Source organism: Tiliqua scincoides, chromosome 2 (assembly GCF_035046505.1).
Source record: "Tiliqua scincoides isolate rTilSci1 chromosome 2, rTilSci1.hap2, whole genome shotgun sequence".
Lineage (NCBI taxonomy): Eukaryota > Metazoa > Chordata > Lepidosauria > Squamata > Scincidae > Tiliqua > Tiliqua scincoides.
In genome coordinates this window covers 193,532,569-193,549,933 of record NC_089822.1, presented here as the reverse complement: position 1 = coordinate 193,549,933, position 17,365 = coordinate 193,532,569, and the positions used below count along the sequence as shown (strand labels likewise).

At 41.4% G+C, this 17,365-nt stretch overlaps 1 protein-coding gene across 1 annotated transcript in view; it reads right to left on the bottom strand.

Annotated features, from left to right (window-relative positions):
* Positions 1-315: 315 nt before the first annotated feature.
* The window catches only part of NDST1 (N-deacetylase and N-sulfotransferase 1), a 29,223-nt gene continuing 12,173 nt past the window's right edge, over positions 316-17,365 (bottom strand). The window contains exons 6-14 of the mRNA XM_066616290.1: positions 16,259-16,387; positions 14,577-14,759; positions 13,436-13,532; positions 12,052-12,175; positions 11,032-11,206; positions 9,806-9,976; positions 8,293-8,402; positions 6,392-6,494; positions 316-5,128 (exon numbers count right to left, since the gene is read on the bottom strand). Coding sequence (XP_066472387.1) covers positions 5,009-5,128; positions 6,392-6,494; positions 8,293-8,402; positions 9,806-9,976; positions 11,032-11,206; positions 12,052-12,175; positions 13,436-13,532; positions 14,577-14,759; positions 16,259-16,387 — 1,212 coding nt within the window. The 3' untranslated portion in view covers positions 316-5,008. The remainder of the gene's footprint in view (positions 5,129-6,391; positions 6,495-8,292; positions 8,403-9,805; positions 9,977-11,031; positions 11,207-12,051; positions 12,176-13,435; positions 13,533-14,576; positions 14,760-16,258; positions 16,388-17,365) is intronic.

Sequence of the window (17,365 nt, the reverse complement as noted above, 5' to 3'; positions counted from 1 at the left end):
CTAGATACATACCTGTGATAATCCAAATTCTTGCAAGAGTACACCTGAACTGGGAGCGTTAAAGCAGATCATATAAAATAAATGATATTTTTCCTTGATTTGATTATTTGGTTTGCAGTCTACTGTAGAAACTTGCACTTTTTCTGAATCCAACATTTTGGACTCAAGCAGAACTCAGGCATATTGCTGATTTATAGTAATTGTCCTATAGGTCCATTCAGATCAGCAGGAAAAAGAATACACACAATATAGACCACACAAATATATAAAAACAGATAATCCCATTTTATTAGCAGTTAGTTCAACAGGACCTTACATTAGTGACACAGTTTTCTGAACCCAAAATGAGTTCAAGTACAGATTAAAAATAAGGGAGAAAGACTCTTAGTATTCCCTCCACTCTCCTCCCACCCACCAAGAAAAATCTCCTTCTCATGGGAAACAATACAGAATCTCATGCAAAAATAAAAATGGGAATCCACAGAGGGGCCCCCCCTTTTGTCAAAAACAAAAAAAGAGACAGGAAACAACCTATGGTTGAGTTTGGTGTTTTAATTTTAAAGCGCTCAGATATTGGCAAGGTCTCTTGTGATATTTGCTCAGCCAAGGACAGTGGTGTCTCATGACTGTTGCAGACCAACTGACATAGTGGAAAAAGGCAGATCTCTCCTCATGCAGTGCAGGCTAAATACACCAGGACTCTGGAGTACAAAATACAGTACAAATTAATACTTTAAAAAAATGAGCGTGTATAAGGTTAGATCCCCCTTCCTTTTTGTTGCTTTGGCAGTGTGATGCCAGAGATTCACAAGATGGAGATAGCTACCTTCAGAACTTAATTTGAAAATGTATTTTCTTTATCAAACTCCTATACATTTTTTCTATTTCGAAGATACAGACATTATGCACAATAATCATGAAGTACATCATGAGAATGAACTTTTGGGCAGTGGCCACCACAGCCCTCTGCAAATTGCACAGCAATTTCCTGACAACTCTCTTGAGGACCATCCTAAGCATCCTTCACAATGAAAAGCGAGGTCATGATTTCCATGTTAAGCAACATCCAAGCATGACAGAAACACACATTCTCGGAGAAACTGGGTCAGGGATGGGGGGGCTATCTGTTTAAATTGTAAAGACACTTCCATCGAGAAAGAGAAGGAAACTACTTTGCAGATGCTTTGACACTAAAAATCCTAATTTAAAGTAGAAGTTATTGAATACTCTGACCCACCACTCCCAAACAAGAAAGCTGTAGTGAGGAGTATAAGCCAACACAGCTCTGTATCCATGACAGCAACACATGCCCACTCCTAACAGAAGACATCCTGGCAGGGCAAATATGTGGCAAACCCTTCCTTGCTCTTTCCAAACGTCACAGTATCACCAAATTGAGCAGGAACAGATGGGTAATTGATCCCATTTTTATGACTCCTCGCCCAGAGCAGCCAAAGGCAAAATATTTATGTGGTTACTTGTCCTCGTAACAATTACCAATTCTCAAATCTGTATCTAATTCAAAGACAACTTTTAAAATATGAAGTGCCCATTACTGGGACAGGCTGGGGAGTAGAGATACAGCTAGGAAACTACGAACTCTTCTGCAAAATGCCTGCTTTGGCTCAGGACCAAACTAGGTGTGTGTTTAAACATGGATGTATCTCCAATCATGTTGAAAAGGTAATGGTTCTTTTTTGTTGCTTGTTTTTTAAACCTCTCTCTTTTTTAAACCTCTCTCTTTTTAAAGAGAAAGGTGCACAAACTCACTAGCCCCTCACTGCTTACCATTGCTCAGTCTACTATCCCACAGTCTCTCTTGTCAATTGCCTTCCTCTAGCAGATGCATTCACAGAATTGGAGCTCAACTAGAGAAGTGCTGAGAAGATCGACTGCAGGGATTTAAACTCTAAGAGAGGGAAAAGAGGTTTCAGCAGTTCATCAGCATACCCCTCTTGCTTAAGGAATGGACCATAACTCTCTGCCCCCCCATGTCTTTCCCTCTTTCCATGCAATGAGAGCAGACCAGTGTTTACATCAAAGTGATCTGCCACTGCCATGTCTCATTTGGCTCTACAGCTTGTTGCACGGTGTGGGAGAGCCCAAAGGTTTCAAGCAACCCAACCCAGATTACAAGCAGCAAGTCTTTTCCTACCTTACTAGAAGATGGATTCGAAGAAGAGGGAACTTCCTTGAATAGGGAGTGGAGCAGAGAAGAGGAAAGAAATCGGGAGATTCAAGAGGATACATATATGGGGGATTCATACTGCAAATGAGTAAGGGAGACTTATGAAGCACTGCCTTTGCACGGTCTGATATGTTGAAAAGACAATGAATATCTAGACTAGGTAATAGAAACAATTTCTTCACTGCAATATATTCTGCTTGTTTCAAAAAACCTATTTGTACAGAAGGCCACATGCAAAACAATGCTGTATTTTTATTTATAGGATAAAAACCTCAATGCCAACTTTTCCCACCCCCAAATCATTTTAACCCCTATCTCCAGCTACATACCCATTAGTGATATGATGTGGCATAGTGGCTAAGTGACTGACCTGTGAATCAGAACTTTCCTAGTTCATATCATGCATCAGTCCTGACTTTAACTAGGTGCTTTCCACAAGACACTACCCCCAACATAGGCATGATAATACCTATTTTATAGTATTGTTGCAAGGACAACATCAAGAAAATATATGTGAAGAGCTCGGATCACTCAAAAAATGTCATATGAAGTGGTATTATTATTGGACTTGCTTATTTAAATCACAATTTGAAACAAGAGACAGATTGCAGGCCATCTGCCATGTCTTGACTCAGCCACTAGATGGGGCAGATGCACAGCATCAGAGAGAAGGAAGATGTTTGTGTGAAATCCATTGGGTTGTGGGTCATCCTATGACCACTGATGAATGATAGGCTTGCTGGTTTTAAGTGACAAATTGAGAAAAAGAAGCTACGAATAAGGATGTCAGAATATCTTCACCTTGCAGAGTGAGAATCTGACACTCAAGTCTTCCGCTTTTGGCAGTAATTACATAGAAAACAAGAGTCTCCAACTAACCCCATGTCCACATGGAGAACTGCTCACTGGCTTACATGATAGCAGCTGGCTGGAAAGATGCCTACATAATATCAAAAGAATTCCACAAGCAAGGCATGAAGATGAGAGATAAACCTGAGATAACCATGAGTTACTCACCAAATCCCAAAAGCACCAGGAGCAAAATCCTCTGTACTTAATTCTTAGTTTCCTGGTATATAAACTCCTTCCACTAGCATTTCTGATCAAGATTTGTGTTACTAGATTTTCTAGAGCTATACAAGTTTGGATTCAATAAGACCAACCTCTACTTGCACTGCCTTAATCCTGCCACTGTATATATATATTTTTAAAAGGCCTTCTCTTCTCACCCTCCCCACACCAGCCAATCTCAGTCTCAACTGAGCTAGCTGCAAGGGTTATATTCCTTTCCTGCAAAGTCATCCAGCAAAAAAAACAGTGTAAGATTGAACAAGCCAAATGACAAAATAAGTTGTGGTTCTGTTTAAGCATGCTTGTACCTTGGTCAGGAAAGAGAAGCAATGGACAACTGCAGGTGTGTGAATGACTAAGCCCCAGCTGTCTGCTTGCCAATTCATTATATACACACACACTTAGAATACTGCAGTGGTCAACGTGTGCGGAGAACAACTCAATCACTGCAAAGAAGAGCCTCAAAGACACTGGAAGAGGAGTCCACTGAACTGGGGCAGCAACAGACTCTCCCTTGAAAATTCTTCCACAATAAGAACATCAGGTAGACCAACCCAGTCCATGGACCATCTCACCTTTCTCCGCTAATGACAAAAGGGGCAAAATTAAAACCTAACGTCTGGAATATAAAGTCTGGCATCCAAAAAGCACTCATAAAAGAAGTTATTAAAATACTGTATTTCCTAGTGTTCAAGAGGTTTAATGTTATGAAGAAAACTTTTTGGCAGACAGACAATTAGTCCAAGGCCTACATGTTCTGCCAGGAGGTCACCCTGGTTTGTTCTGAGCTGGCAGGTTTTGTGTCCAGTGACGAGGATACTGGGTGTCCCTTTCAACCACAGGAAACACCACTCACATTTAAAATATTGTGACTATAGACAGGGTGGGTGATTGGGACATAATCAGAAGATCACCCTCTGGAGTAATCTCTCTTGCTGAGTACTTTCTTGGACGTAAACATATTTGTCTGTCCCATCCTTACCCCTTATCCCACCCACTCCCCACTTCCCTTGCCTCCCAAATAAGATGGAAACAAAATCCATCAACAGTAAACTAAAATATTGCCAGGACAAAAATCTTTCAAAGTCACCTTGTATAAAAACCAAACACATCTGTCAGCTAAGAACTCTACTCCAATACACAGTCCAGTCTGGGTTTGTTTGAGCCCAAATTGCATAAATGGGTCCTGACTTCTAGCAGGACCCCATCTGGTTTTCATACTGCCCACAATGTTCTCCTCTAAATTCACGTGATGCAGGAGCTATTAACAACTGACCCCTGGCGAGTCCTTTGTTCCTCTTTTCCGTAACCTGATGGGGAGTCGCTTGCTGTAATACTATTTCAGATGTGAGAACTGCAGTGTGGGAAAAGGATCTCTCTTGGTGGATCTGCATCATCAGGAAGTGGTGTTACAGACTAAGAGGCAACCTCAACTCCAGCAGGAAAGTCCAACTCCTGAGGAAAACCAGAAGAGGTCTGTATAATGCTGGCTTGACCCAAATGCATGGCAAGTCATCAGCTCCTCAGGAGGTCTCTGATGGTCAACTTCTCCAAAGCCTCAATGTTACATGTACAGGCCCTTCTCCGTCCATCTCCCCACCACCCAAAAAAACCTTGAATGGATATTGCTCAAAATCTTCTTCAATTGCTTATCCACCCTCCATCACGTCATCTGAGCTCAGTGTACAGTTCTGAGATCCTCCCCGTGGACTCGTACTACTATTGCTCAATACAGGAGATAAGAAGTAGCTATCTAGTGTTCTGGAGTTCCTCCCGCAGCCATGTTGGAAGCGTCTGGCCCATTTTGTACAGTAGCTTGGATAGTTCTATGTTGTGGTCCCTGTAATAGTCTTTCAGGAACGCCCTTGACTGCAAAGGTGGGGGAGAAAACACAAACAAAATGTCACTATTTACAATAGCATACTACAATAAACACGCTGCACCAGAGGAAAATGAAGGCCATTCACACATTACACAGAAGCAACTTCAGATTTGCTACTAAGAGAGATGAGCAGCCAATCACAGTTCCCCGACTGCTTGTAGTATTCACTTTTTTTTTTTAACGCAGTCCTAAAATATGCAATGCGTAGCAGTTAAATAGTATATCCTGAGGAACAATTACAACACTTTTCTGCTGGAAGGATAAAAGGAGAAGCAAGAGGGAAGGGAAACACGCTACATTTCAACCACCCCAATAAAAGTATTCCAAGTTTGAGTCCATCATGCTAGCAACTGCTAGCACTGGAAAGAGCTGCTTTCCAGTGGCAAGGTAATACTGTTGCAAGAAGCAGCTCAATCTTTATATTAACATGTGCCACACACAATCATGGTGCTTTAAAAGGATAAGAGGGCACTGTTTTAATCGTTTTTGTTTTAACATATTAGTATTGTTCTATCTATAATTGTGCAGTGTTTTATTTTGCAAGTCGCCTTTTGAGTGCCCTTGACTGTGGTAGAAAGGCAGGCTATAAATCAGCAATTTTTAACCAGTGTGCCATTGCATATTGGCGTGCTGCAAATTGTCCACAGGTGTGCCATGGGAGTTTGGGGGAGATTTATTAATAGGGCCATTGGTGGATGTGAGCCCCCCACCAACAGTACAGTGTGCCTTGTCTACTGTCGAAAAACTGATGGTGTGCCTTGACAATTTTAGCACCGTGAGCCATGGAATAAAAAAGGTTGAAACTCACTGGTATAAATTCTTTAAATAAAATAATATGAAACTGTTTCAACTGTACACACATAAACTGAGTTGCAACGGAGAGTGGGGAGAACATGGGAATAACAAACAAAGCTACTGCATGTGCCCTTGCCAGCCAATCACTGCCTGTCACTGAAGGACTCACAAGACTGGGAACCACATGGGCAGGGCAAATGATATGTGCTGCTCTTGAATAGCCTCTGATCAGGAGCAAACAATTCATTTGATTTGCTCCTCCTACATTTTCCATAGTAACATCACACTGTGGGATTTCATCATAGGCAAACAGCTCTTGCATTACTACTGGCAAGCGTGATGTTCTGAGCTCTCGACATTAGACACTGAGCAACTGCACCACCCATCCTGCTCAGCATTACCCAAAAAGGCATGAGAGAAGGGTTCTTGTAATTGTCAGGCTTCAAAATACTTACATCTAAATCCATCTCCGGGTATTTTCTTCCTTTACTTTTCCCCAAGCACTTGGTTTTCCCTCCCTCCAGTAGTTGGCACCAGAATCCTTTTTTTGGATCAAACCTAGAAAAACCCCAAGGAGGAATGAGCAACAAACCGATACCCAAACTATTGCTGCCCCTTACAGCTTACATCTTGCAATTATTTAACGCTCCTTGCTTTCACAGGATTGTAAGCTTCTCCACAACCACAAAATGAGCCCTATTTTGCCAGCTATGGACCCATCATTATCATCATTTGCCCTATCATTTGTCTTTTAATACTGCAATATCTGTGTTCCACATTCACCTGTGCTGGTTAATGTTGGCATAACTATGAAAACCTTAGAAAAGCTATGAGAAAACCTAGGGTTTGCTTTGAGGTGGGGCTTTTATTTCTTCTTCATGTGGCTAGAAAGAAGATTTCCAGGTTTTAAAATTTGCCTTTCTGAATTTCTACAAACTTTACTATGTCAGGGATTTTCCCCCCAAAGTCTTGAGTGCAGGAGCTGTGACTATGGTTAAACTGCTTCTTGTCTTAGAGTCTTTTCTCCACAAAACAGAAACACACTGTAGATAGCTTTTATAAAAAAGACCAATTCACAATTTATTTTTTTTTAATTTTAAGTATCTTTTCGAAAGCATTTGATTCCAATTGATTTACAAATTTCACTTATTCTCCTCTCAATCCAGCTCCCAGCTATTTTTAAAAGCAACATTCTTTATACAGCATATTGGACAATGTAAAATTAATTGCTGCACTTATTTGGTGTTTGTAAAGAAAGAAGTGCATAATCTGTTGTAGGCTGGAAGATCTGTGATTGCAATCAACTGCTATGCAGATTTGCCCATCAATCATTCATTGCTTTATTCAGAAGTCACACTAGACCTCTAAGCACTGAAAAAGAAAAGCTTAGTGGATTTTAAGGGCTAAACTGCAGGAAAATGTCTTTAAGAGCAGCCAAACAGACTTCTCTTTTGCTGTATTTTTCTTGAACAATGATACACATGCACACTTTGGATGGGGCAATCTGCAGCATAGCCGGGGTGACGCGTTCGGAGGAAGGCAGTGGCAGTGTTCCTTCTCTAGAAGCTTCCCACCTGACGTTCAACCTACTGAGCTGCTGCAGGCCCCTAAGTACAGCGTTGTGCTTGGAGATTTGCAGTGGCTTGGTGGAAGCCAAGAGTTGGCCAGTAAGTCACGGCTTCCCCATTTCAAGTCATGCCTCATTCCCCTCCCAGCAGCTTGTGTCTCCACAAACATTGAAATGCATATTATACTGGGACAAATACACATTTAAAAGGGGTAGAGGACAAAAGAGAGAAGCTACTTCCGAGTGTGTTTAGGAGCAGAAAAAAAGCAGGCAGCAATGACTGATCCTAAAAATTATGGGAGAAAAACTCCCAAGGACTAAACTGACCTGTTTCCAGATATTCAGTGCCACCTCCTAAAACAACCTACCCACATTCAAAACTATGAACTTTGGTTACAAAAATCCAGAAGGTACAACAGATGCAGCATTTGCTAAATGAATTTTCTACATTAGCTAGAGGAAGAGTCACATCTGGGGACAAAAGAGAAATGAAAGTTCTCCAGAATGCTAGCCTTCTTACTCTACGAGAATAACATTTTTCTTCTACGCCTGAAAAATGCAGACCACTATGTTTCTTGGACAGGCAGGCCTGCAAAGCTCCAAAGAAACTTGTCGTAATACTTGTAAATGGGGACAAAATCTAAATGCCCCTTTTCCTAAAATCAACTAATGGCCAGGGAGAAAAGCCATGCAAAGCAGGGGAAGAGATGCATTACAATGACTAGAATAAATATTGAAAAGATATTAAGGGATTAAAACTGACAAAGTTAAAAGACAGGAAGGACTCACGCTAGAGTTTTATGATAATCTATGATGTTTATTACTCCAAGAAATTTCTGGACTGTTTCCATCACTTTGGCTGGTTCTGTGCGTAGCAGCCTGCCATCCAGAACAAGGATCTGAAAGTGGAAAAAATGCTATAAAGTTTAAACTTCATAACATAATCAGATCTAGCCACAAATACAGAGCCTCCTGAGCAACCTAAAGAAATCTCCTCTCCTTAGCACAGGGTAAGTGCTCAGTTTTTAAGTTGTTCAAGACCTACAAAGCACTGCTCTCCTTCTCATTGGAACAAGAAGGAATTAGTTTGAACACAATTATATAAACAATATCTATAGGATGCTGATATCCCTAGTAGAGCGAAGTCAGTACAAAGGCCTAGGTCTCATCTTCAAGAAGATGATCACAGAGTAGGAGCCAGTTGCTTCTATGTACTGCTCCAGAACAATATGGATCAAAGCAATGCTAACATGGCACTCAGTATGGAGACAAAACATGCTTTACTGTCAACTCCCATATGCACAAAACAAGAAGTACTTACGTCTTTTTTTTTTGTTTCGCTCTACAAGGATTTACAGTCTAATCCTAAACAAGTTTACACAGAGGCAGGCCCTCCTAGTTTAGAGAGATTGGCTTCCAAGTAGACATGCACCATATTCCAGCCTTAGAGTACATCAAGGGGAACAAATCTAAGCCATTCCTCCCCACTACACATATCAACCTGTCCTTATAAATCTCTCCAATGCAGATCATAATGCAGGCTTTTACCATCAGTGTCTTAAGGCTCATTTCCTTGGTTTTTCCCTCCAAATGAAATATTTAACAACAGACTACAGTGTTGCTTTTGGATAACTAGAGAACCTTGTATATTCCAGAGTGCAAGAATAGCATGCTAATCACTATGAATATGATGTTTGTACATGCAGGTATACATCGTGAACCTAAATGCACAAGAGGACAAAATTCCTAACCAGGAACCAGGAATAGGAACATCAGGAGTCCAGTTTTTAAGTGCTCAAGCATATGAAGCATGATTTTATTTTGTGGCCTGAAGAAAGGTTTTTGGAAAACCTCAGCATACCAAGTAAATGAATTTCTACTTACAGTCCAAAAAATGAAAGGAGGAGAATCTGAGGATAGATACTGTGTTAGGATGTACCAGATCAGTGGGAGATGTTTCTACATGGCCATTCTTTTATTTTCCTCTGGTAACATCAAAAGAGAAACCTCATGGGTCTAAGGACCTAACAACTGACCTTAGGACAAGCAATGCCAGTATTGGATATAACCACATAGTTTATAAGGCTCTTATTTATAGTGTTTTACAGCATGGAATCCAGCCACACAGATGCATGTTCCTAAACAAATTCCTATTTACCACTCTAGTAAATAGTCCTGAGAACAGGAGAATCCCTTGTGTGTTACTGCAGCAATTGACAGGCACCTCAAAGGATTCATCCCACATGAACAAATTCTTGCTTGCTTCTTGACAGATAATACAGAGCTTTATAGTCTGTCCTACCTGGTTGGCATGGAAATTATTCAACCAGCGCTCAATGTGGGTAGCATACCAGCCTGGTACTAGGCAGCGGTTCTGTAATGTCCGGAGCTTTTGAGTGGCCTCGGGCCCTGCTGTGATCACCTCATGGAAGGTGTACTTCAGGGCAATAGGGTCATCATGTGCTCGCTGATGCTGTTAACGAAAAGGCAATTTAAAGAGTGTTAATGAAAGAAAGAAAACCACAGAGGTTGCATCCTAAAGTGCTTCCTTACAATTAATCTCCTAAGAGTCCTGTCAGCAAAAGCAAAGAAGCTCAAAGCACTACAAAAAACAAGACATTAGTTCTCTGTGATAAGGTTTCTAGGAAGCCTGTGGTTAGAGAAGTTATCCCTGATTCAAGGTGCCACAAATGAAAAATTCAAGGGCATATCAGTACTGCACTGAGTTCAGTTACCAGACCCTCTTTTACCTGCCTCTGAAATGAATACAGACAAACCCAATACCATCATAGGTTTATGGGGACAATGGCATCCAAGTCTACCTTCACCAAGGGTCACCACCCCTGGAGGGACATGAACAACCTGGAAGGAAGTCAAAAAGCTCTGAAGAATTAAGAACAATGTTACACAATTGCTGGCCCGTGGTGGCTGCAAGACCTCTCTGAGGACATTTCACTTCTCCTCCAAGTGAGGAAAACTAGTAATGAAATCAATAGCTATACTATTAAGGGGGGGGGGTAGCAAAAATGTATGTATTATTTTCCAGGGGTTACAGTAACAAATCTGAAAACGTCCCACCTACAGATTTGTAAAGTGACATCATATAAGACACTTTGAAATGGAAAATTCAGTAATTATCTCTGGTGTGTTTCCGCTCAGACCCCTCTTAAAAAATGTACAAGCACACAGAAACAAGGTATTCTTATCCCCCTGAATTCCCAATCAAATGCTGGCACTGGTACTGTGTTAATACACTGTGAAGACTGACACAAACTTTAACTGAAGTGTCACACACAACTATAGGCAGGACAGTGACAACTTTCATTTTAAAAATGTATTTCAAATAGTGCAATGAAGACAGAAATATGAGGAAAAAACTCTGCCTTGAAGAATACAGAGCGCTACTGGTATGTTTAACACCCACGTAACCGGATTATAAATATAACTTTACTTCTATCACCAATTTAGTGCTCTAGAAATAACATTAAACTCAGAGACAAGATGCGGCAAGACCACAAGACAGCTTACCTGGTACCAAGAGTAAGCCCGATCTGCTGGGTTGATGAGAATAGTGATTACTTTAGCCTTAAAAAGCAATGAGGCAGCCCGCCTGGGTGCTACTTCTGAATCAAAGTAATTGGCACTCTTCTCAAAATAGAAGTCAGAAGTGGTGTTGGAAGGGATGGGGAAAAACTCCATATACCTTAAGAGATGCAAGTGGCAGAAAGGGAAAGACAGATAGCACTGGGTGAAGCCAATGAAGGTATTTTCCCTATTGTGGTTTTACAGATATATATATATACACATGTCAGATTTTATAAGTCAAGAAGTCAGACATGCACTCATTTCCCATTTCAGAAAAATTCCAGACAAAAACCAAAGCGTTTCAAGTCACAGGAAGATGATCCATTGCTGAGCTTCAATCTCTTTACTGTTATATGCCAAATGGAATTATACAGCTGAAACTGTACTCTTCAACTTCAAGGGATCATGAGATCGATTTATTGTATTTACTGATACAATACAACCACTCAACCAACAGTATTTCAGTGGACTGTCATCATCCCGGCAATGCGTGAAAGCAGTCAAATTGCAAGAAGTTTGCAGGGGGTGGTGGTGTTGTGTGGAACATATTAAATTCAATACACTTAAGTTTTTAAGCTGCTTGCAAACAAAATATGCTAACAGGGAGCATCAAGCATCCAAACATAGGGAACAGATAAAACATGTGCAGCCAGTTCCGCATTTCATGTATGTTAAAATGTTCCGCCAAAAACATGAAAACCATACCAGCTTAGTACATTATTGCTAACACAAACACCCTCCCCAATAAAACACAAGTTCCTTCCCTGCTTGGCATCTGTTACACTTTCAGAGATTTGCAGCCAAGCAGACCAAAAGATTACCTAGTTGTACTGTGGCTTTGATTCCATTTCAGTGCCATTTTCAATTAACAGTAAGCAACTTTGAAAGCTCAATATGCCACATTCTGGGCACATGCAGCTTCTGACCCTCCCATCATAGCGGCTGATGCAAAATGAAGCCTACCAATCAATGCCCTTGTGGTAATTGTGTCCATTGAAGAACTGGATCTCCTCAAAAGTCTCTGAGCTGGGATAGTTACTGCTCAGGTCAGGATGCATCCCCAGGAACAGATAGAGGGCTGTGGTACCTTAAAAAAGGAATAAAAATAGGTCTAAGGACTGAGTATACTTAATACCTACCAATCTTCCATGGGAGTTTTATACACAGGCTAATGCAACCTTCCTGGATCTCAAAAGGACTCGAATGTATTAAGTCTAGGGCAGCAGTTCCCAAACAGTAGGGATCCATGATGCCATCTCTCCCCCACTGCAAATGCTCCCAGAAGTGACTGGCGATGACATCATTGTCAGTTACTTCTGGGTTCAGAGGCCCAAACAGTGCTACAAACAAAGGGGGTCAGGGTGAGCAGGCTTTTTCCTAGCACACGGTTTTCATGCGCTGGAGCTCTTCTCACTGCACCAAGCCTTACCACTGTTGGAATGGCATGGTCTCCCTGCTGGATGGCAGGCATCCCATGACACTCAGGCAACTGCCTCATGACACCCCAGGGCATCGCAACGCACAATTTGGGAACTGCTGGTCTAGGGTATTAATTCCTTGAGATGAGTGCTACAAGCAAGTCAGAAGTTCTTAAATTTTTTCTGTCCTGATCACTCAAGTCTTCCCTTCTCCAGAACTCACTTCCTGCTTGAAATCTATGGCAATAATTCTACCCCTCTCACACACAGAGGAAAGAGGTGTGTGTGGGTGTTATTACTATGTTCAGCTAAGTTATCCTGTATGGAAAGACCCATCATCTACCACCCCAATTCCAAGAGAAAAACCAGTGGACTGCTGGCTGGTACAGTTTGGCTCCTCCTAGGCAAAGAAGCTGACAAGCAAGCAAAAAGCTACTTTGCCTGGAAAGGGGAAATTCAATGAGAGAGAGAAGTGGGTAAAGCCTCCCAGGCAGGAACCTCTTTGAGCCTCACAGGCAGAAAAATTATATGGCTTCATTTTCCAAAAACATCTGATCCTTTAACTCTTAAAACAATTATTTCAATCCAACAACAGATTTGAACAGAAAGTAGTATAGCGATAAGTAGCTGATGTTGTTAACACTGCCTCAAAACTGAATGCCAAATATGTAATACTTTTAAAAATATGTGTAAGGCACTAGAAATAGCAGTGAACATTACCGTTTCTAGAGTTCAACTCATATCCTAGGTTAAAACTTAGCCTCTTATCAGTAGGGGACAGGCTGTGGCTAAACAAACTAGTAAATGGCTCAGAAAGCTAAAGCAGTGACTACTGCTTTCAAAGAAGACACTTTCAAGACAGGAAGAATATCCTTCACATCAGACAACAGGCCCAGCCTAAGACACAGAGATGATGTGCTTAAACACACCTGTCTTTTGAGGTCCAATGATAAGCAGTTTGGGGAACCGGTCGCAGGTCTTCTCTTTGGACCAGATGTCCTTGTGGCGTTTATCCTCACAGGGATCCTGAAACAAGAGCACATGCTGCTGCTCAAACAAGTCATCAATAGGAAATGGGCCTTCACACCACAAAGCAAATAATTTGTTCTGATTGGCAAAGGTTCCTCAAACCCAGTTGAAATACATCCAATGAGAAAAGAACACCAGCTCCTCAAATTAGTATGTTAGCCCTGCTTCCACTCCAGAGTCACTGCTGCGAGCCTTGGCTTCCCCATTTTCAGAAGTGGGAAAGAGCTAATATGCACTGTCTCACAATGCCCTGCCTTCTTCAGCATTTGACAAATTAAAGCATACTCACACACCCATATTTAAAGCACAGCTGGCATTAAGCAATTCTCCGGACAAAATCAGGAACTGGAGCTGATGTCCCAGCAAGCAGCGTTGGTGGCAGGGTTTTGTTTTTTGTTGGAGGGCTGATAACTATCCTGGCAGCCAGCTCCTGTTGCTACAATTTTTCCCCTCTTTAGAATAAGCCAGGAAACAACCATCAAGGGCTGCTAAAGTCACCATTACAGCTTAAAAAAACATTTTTTTTAAAGAGAGAAGAAACCTGTCCAAGACATCCTCAGCAATTCTCAAGTGCTGCTGAAGCTGTCACCACCACCAGGAGCAGTAAAAAAAAACAACCCCATAACTGCTGCCACCACCCTCAATAAGGTGAGCTGAAACTATTACCCACCTGCAACTTATTACCTTAAGCAGCTAATATACAGTCACCATCAGTGAACGCATTTGACAGGCAACAAACATTGGTGCAAACCATAACTTGGGAGAAGAAAAAGCAGCCGTACAAGCAAGTCTTTCTGATGTTGCTGCACCCACAGTACAAAAGTGCCTTGGCAGCTGATGTTTGCCACTGTGGCTTTTTTAGATAGTTAACAGCTCATTTTCATCACTACTGCTTTGGGTATGGAGACCCATCACTGAGATCCTTACTAAGACCTCTGCATTACACAAGGCTATTTGACTGGATGGTGAAGAACCCAAGAGATTCCAACAGAAAAGATCGTAGTCATTATTAACTTGAATTCCCTGGGAGTTACTCTATACCTGCCATAGAGGGTCTTTCTCCTCTGAGAATATCTGGAAATACTTCTGTGCCAGCTGTACAGGTGGCAGTGTCTGCAACTTCAAGTTAGTCCAGGAGTTGAGGAAGCGGACCAGGTGTCTAAAGGTGTACAAACCCAGGCGGTCGTTGCCATAATTGGAGAGGTGGGTCATGAAGATACTGATCTGGGGTGGGTGGGAGGAAGACAAGGATAAGAAGAGAGGCATGCTTAGGAAAGTATTAGTATTGCACTATAATACTAACTGTATCACACTATTGAAAGCACTGAAATCAGATTAATACTGATTCACATGCTCTAGAACTGTAGCACTTGACGGGGGGGGGGATGAGTGAAAACTGAAGTTTTTGTGGTCCTCCATGAACTGAGAACACAAGAACTGCTATTTAGGTAAATGGATTGTCAGCAGCCAACCAGATGGCACTAAGGAAACCTCAAATCAGCCATGATGAAGTGTCATCCCATTTGGTTTCCATAACTCATCATCAATGGTGAAATACCTTTGTACCTGGAGGGTTCCACTTTTGGCTACTGCTACCACAAATTCTGTTTAATCTTTTTTCTTTCTCTGTACCAAATTCATATCCTGCTGTTCCACCAAGGAACCATGGACAGCATGCAACAATGCCACTCAGGCTACTAGCCATCACATCTTATGGCAATGCATTCCATTTTCAGACTGTACACTGGGCAGGCCAGTATTTACTTTTGTCTGTTATGAATTTATTGCAAGATCAGATCAATTTCATTGATCTTCCATCCCAAGTTCTACTGGTTAAAGAAACAGCTGCTTTCTCCACAACATTCAGAATTTTAGAAGCCTCTACTATTATTTCCCTTGCTTTCTTCTGAATTATCCCCACCTAAACAGTTCCATTATATCCTTACAACCTAATAATCTTCTAGCAGTGGCTCTTAATCTTTCTGGGAGTCAAAGACCTCTCTGAGAACCTGATGAAAGTTATGGAGCCCCTACCCAGAAAAATGTTCACAAACAAACACACTCTGAAAAAAATGTCATTTGTATCAGATTCAGACTGCTTGAGGCCCACCCAAGGACCCCAGATTAAGATCCCCAGCTCTTTAGCTTAGTCCCTATTACAAGCAGAATGGAAAACTGACTATTGGAGGCGCATACATGTTGAGAGGATTAGTTCAGCAAAATAATCCAGACTGCTGAATTGTTCAGCAATCTGGTATCATGTTCCCACTAAAAATGCTCTTGGAATAGCCAATCCAATATAGGGGAGAATTCACTTTCAACCCAAATATGGCTATCAGCCCAAGCCAAACCCATGCACAGACCAGCTCTAAATATGGGGGCACTCGATCCAGGCAAAAGCACAAGTCCACCACACCCAACACCATACCTCTGGTATTACAATATGCCTGTCCCATCAGAAGATGATACAACTGAATACAAATCCAAACAAGAGCCAATGGGGAGAATATAAGTTGTAGGAAGATAGAGAGAAAAGCAAAAGCAAAGCATGTACACTGATAGTATGGAGAAGACATCAGCTCTAGAAGAGCACCTGACTACTTCATGGTATCAGTTACAGACATTTCCGAGAGTATTAAAGTCAATGTTCATTTGCATAGGAGAAGAGGGAGGTTCTATACGCTGCAAGGGAACTTTCCCCTTTTCCTTGATGATGTACTCACAGGGTTAAGTAGCACAGTCAGAAAAAGCTCGCCTCCATTGATGATTTTATCCAGTTCATTGGAGCCACCAGGATATTCATTATAGAATATGGTGTGTGTGAAGAGACCACATGTCTGTCGTGGGAGAACCTGGAAGGAAAGAAGAAAAAAATCATCAATGGAAAGAGATCCAAGAGAATAATTTGTCTTTATACATTCTGGGTGGGTGTTGCAAGGGATAACCATTCTCTTAGGAGTTGACACTTATCTAGATCCTTTGTACAAGAAAATCTCACCCCATGACTCAGGGGAGAGGCAACAGGTGTTTGGTTAATACCTTGTCATAATTCGTAGAAAAACTGCAAATGCATGTTTATTTTGACAGGAATTTGGATGTTCCAGCACCAGCTTTTACTTGCTGCAACTGCAAACCACAACAATTACAACATTATTATTATATTGATTGACTGATTTTGTATTTGTTTTAGGCACAAGTTATAAACTGTACATTTAATTACATTGTAAGCAGAAGATTGCACAGGGGCCTACAAAGCTGAGTGGGCAGGCTATAAATGTGACAATACATTTTCACATTTTTTTCTCCTTTGGCCATATAGAAGCAGAACCACAAAACACTTTGTTTTGAAGTTTCTTGTCATATTGATCTAAATTTATGCAAGATTTTCATGAGTTTGTTCACAGTGGCAACTGAATCGAGAAATTCGTGTGATCTAGTCGATACTTCTCTTTGCTTCTGATTTAATAAATCAGTGGCAAGGAAATTTGCCGCACCCAAATACTGCCCAGTTTTCCTCCCTGACCAACATGATTGTCCAGTATCATTATTTTCATTCTTTATCAGAGGAAATCTTGATCTGGTAGGCAGCTCGGTAGCCTGTTAAGGGAAGAATAGAACTTTCTCCTTATTTCTCTTGCAAGCCTGGGTGTTGCAGCAACTATGAGCTGGAAAACCCAGGTTTATAACCCTGCTTGAACTATGAATCCCACCAGGTTGCTCTGGAAGACACTGTGACTCATCCTAAACTCTTTCAGAGGGTTACCATGAGGCTAACAAACAACAATGAGATCCCTGAAGGAAGAACGGAATACAAACATAACAAAACTTCA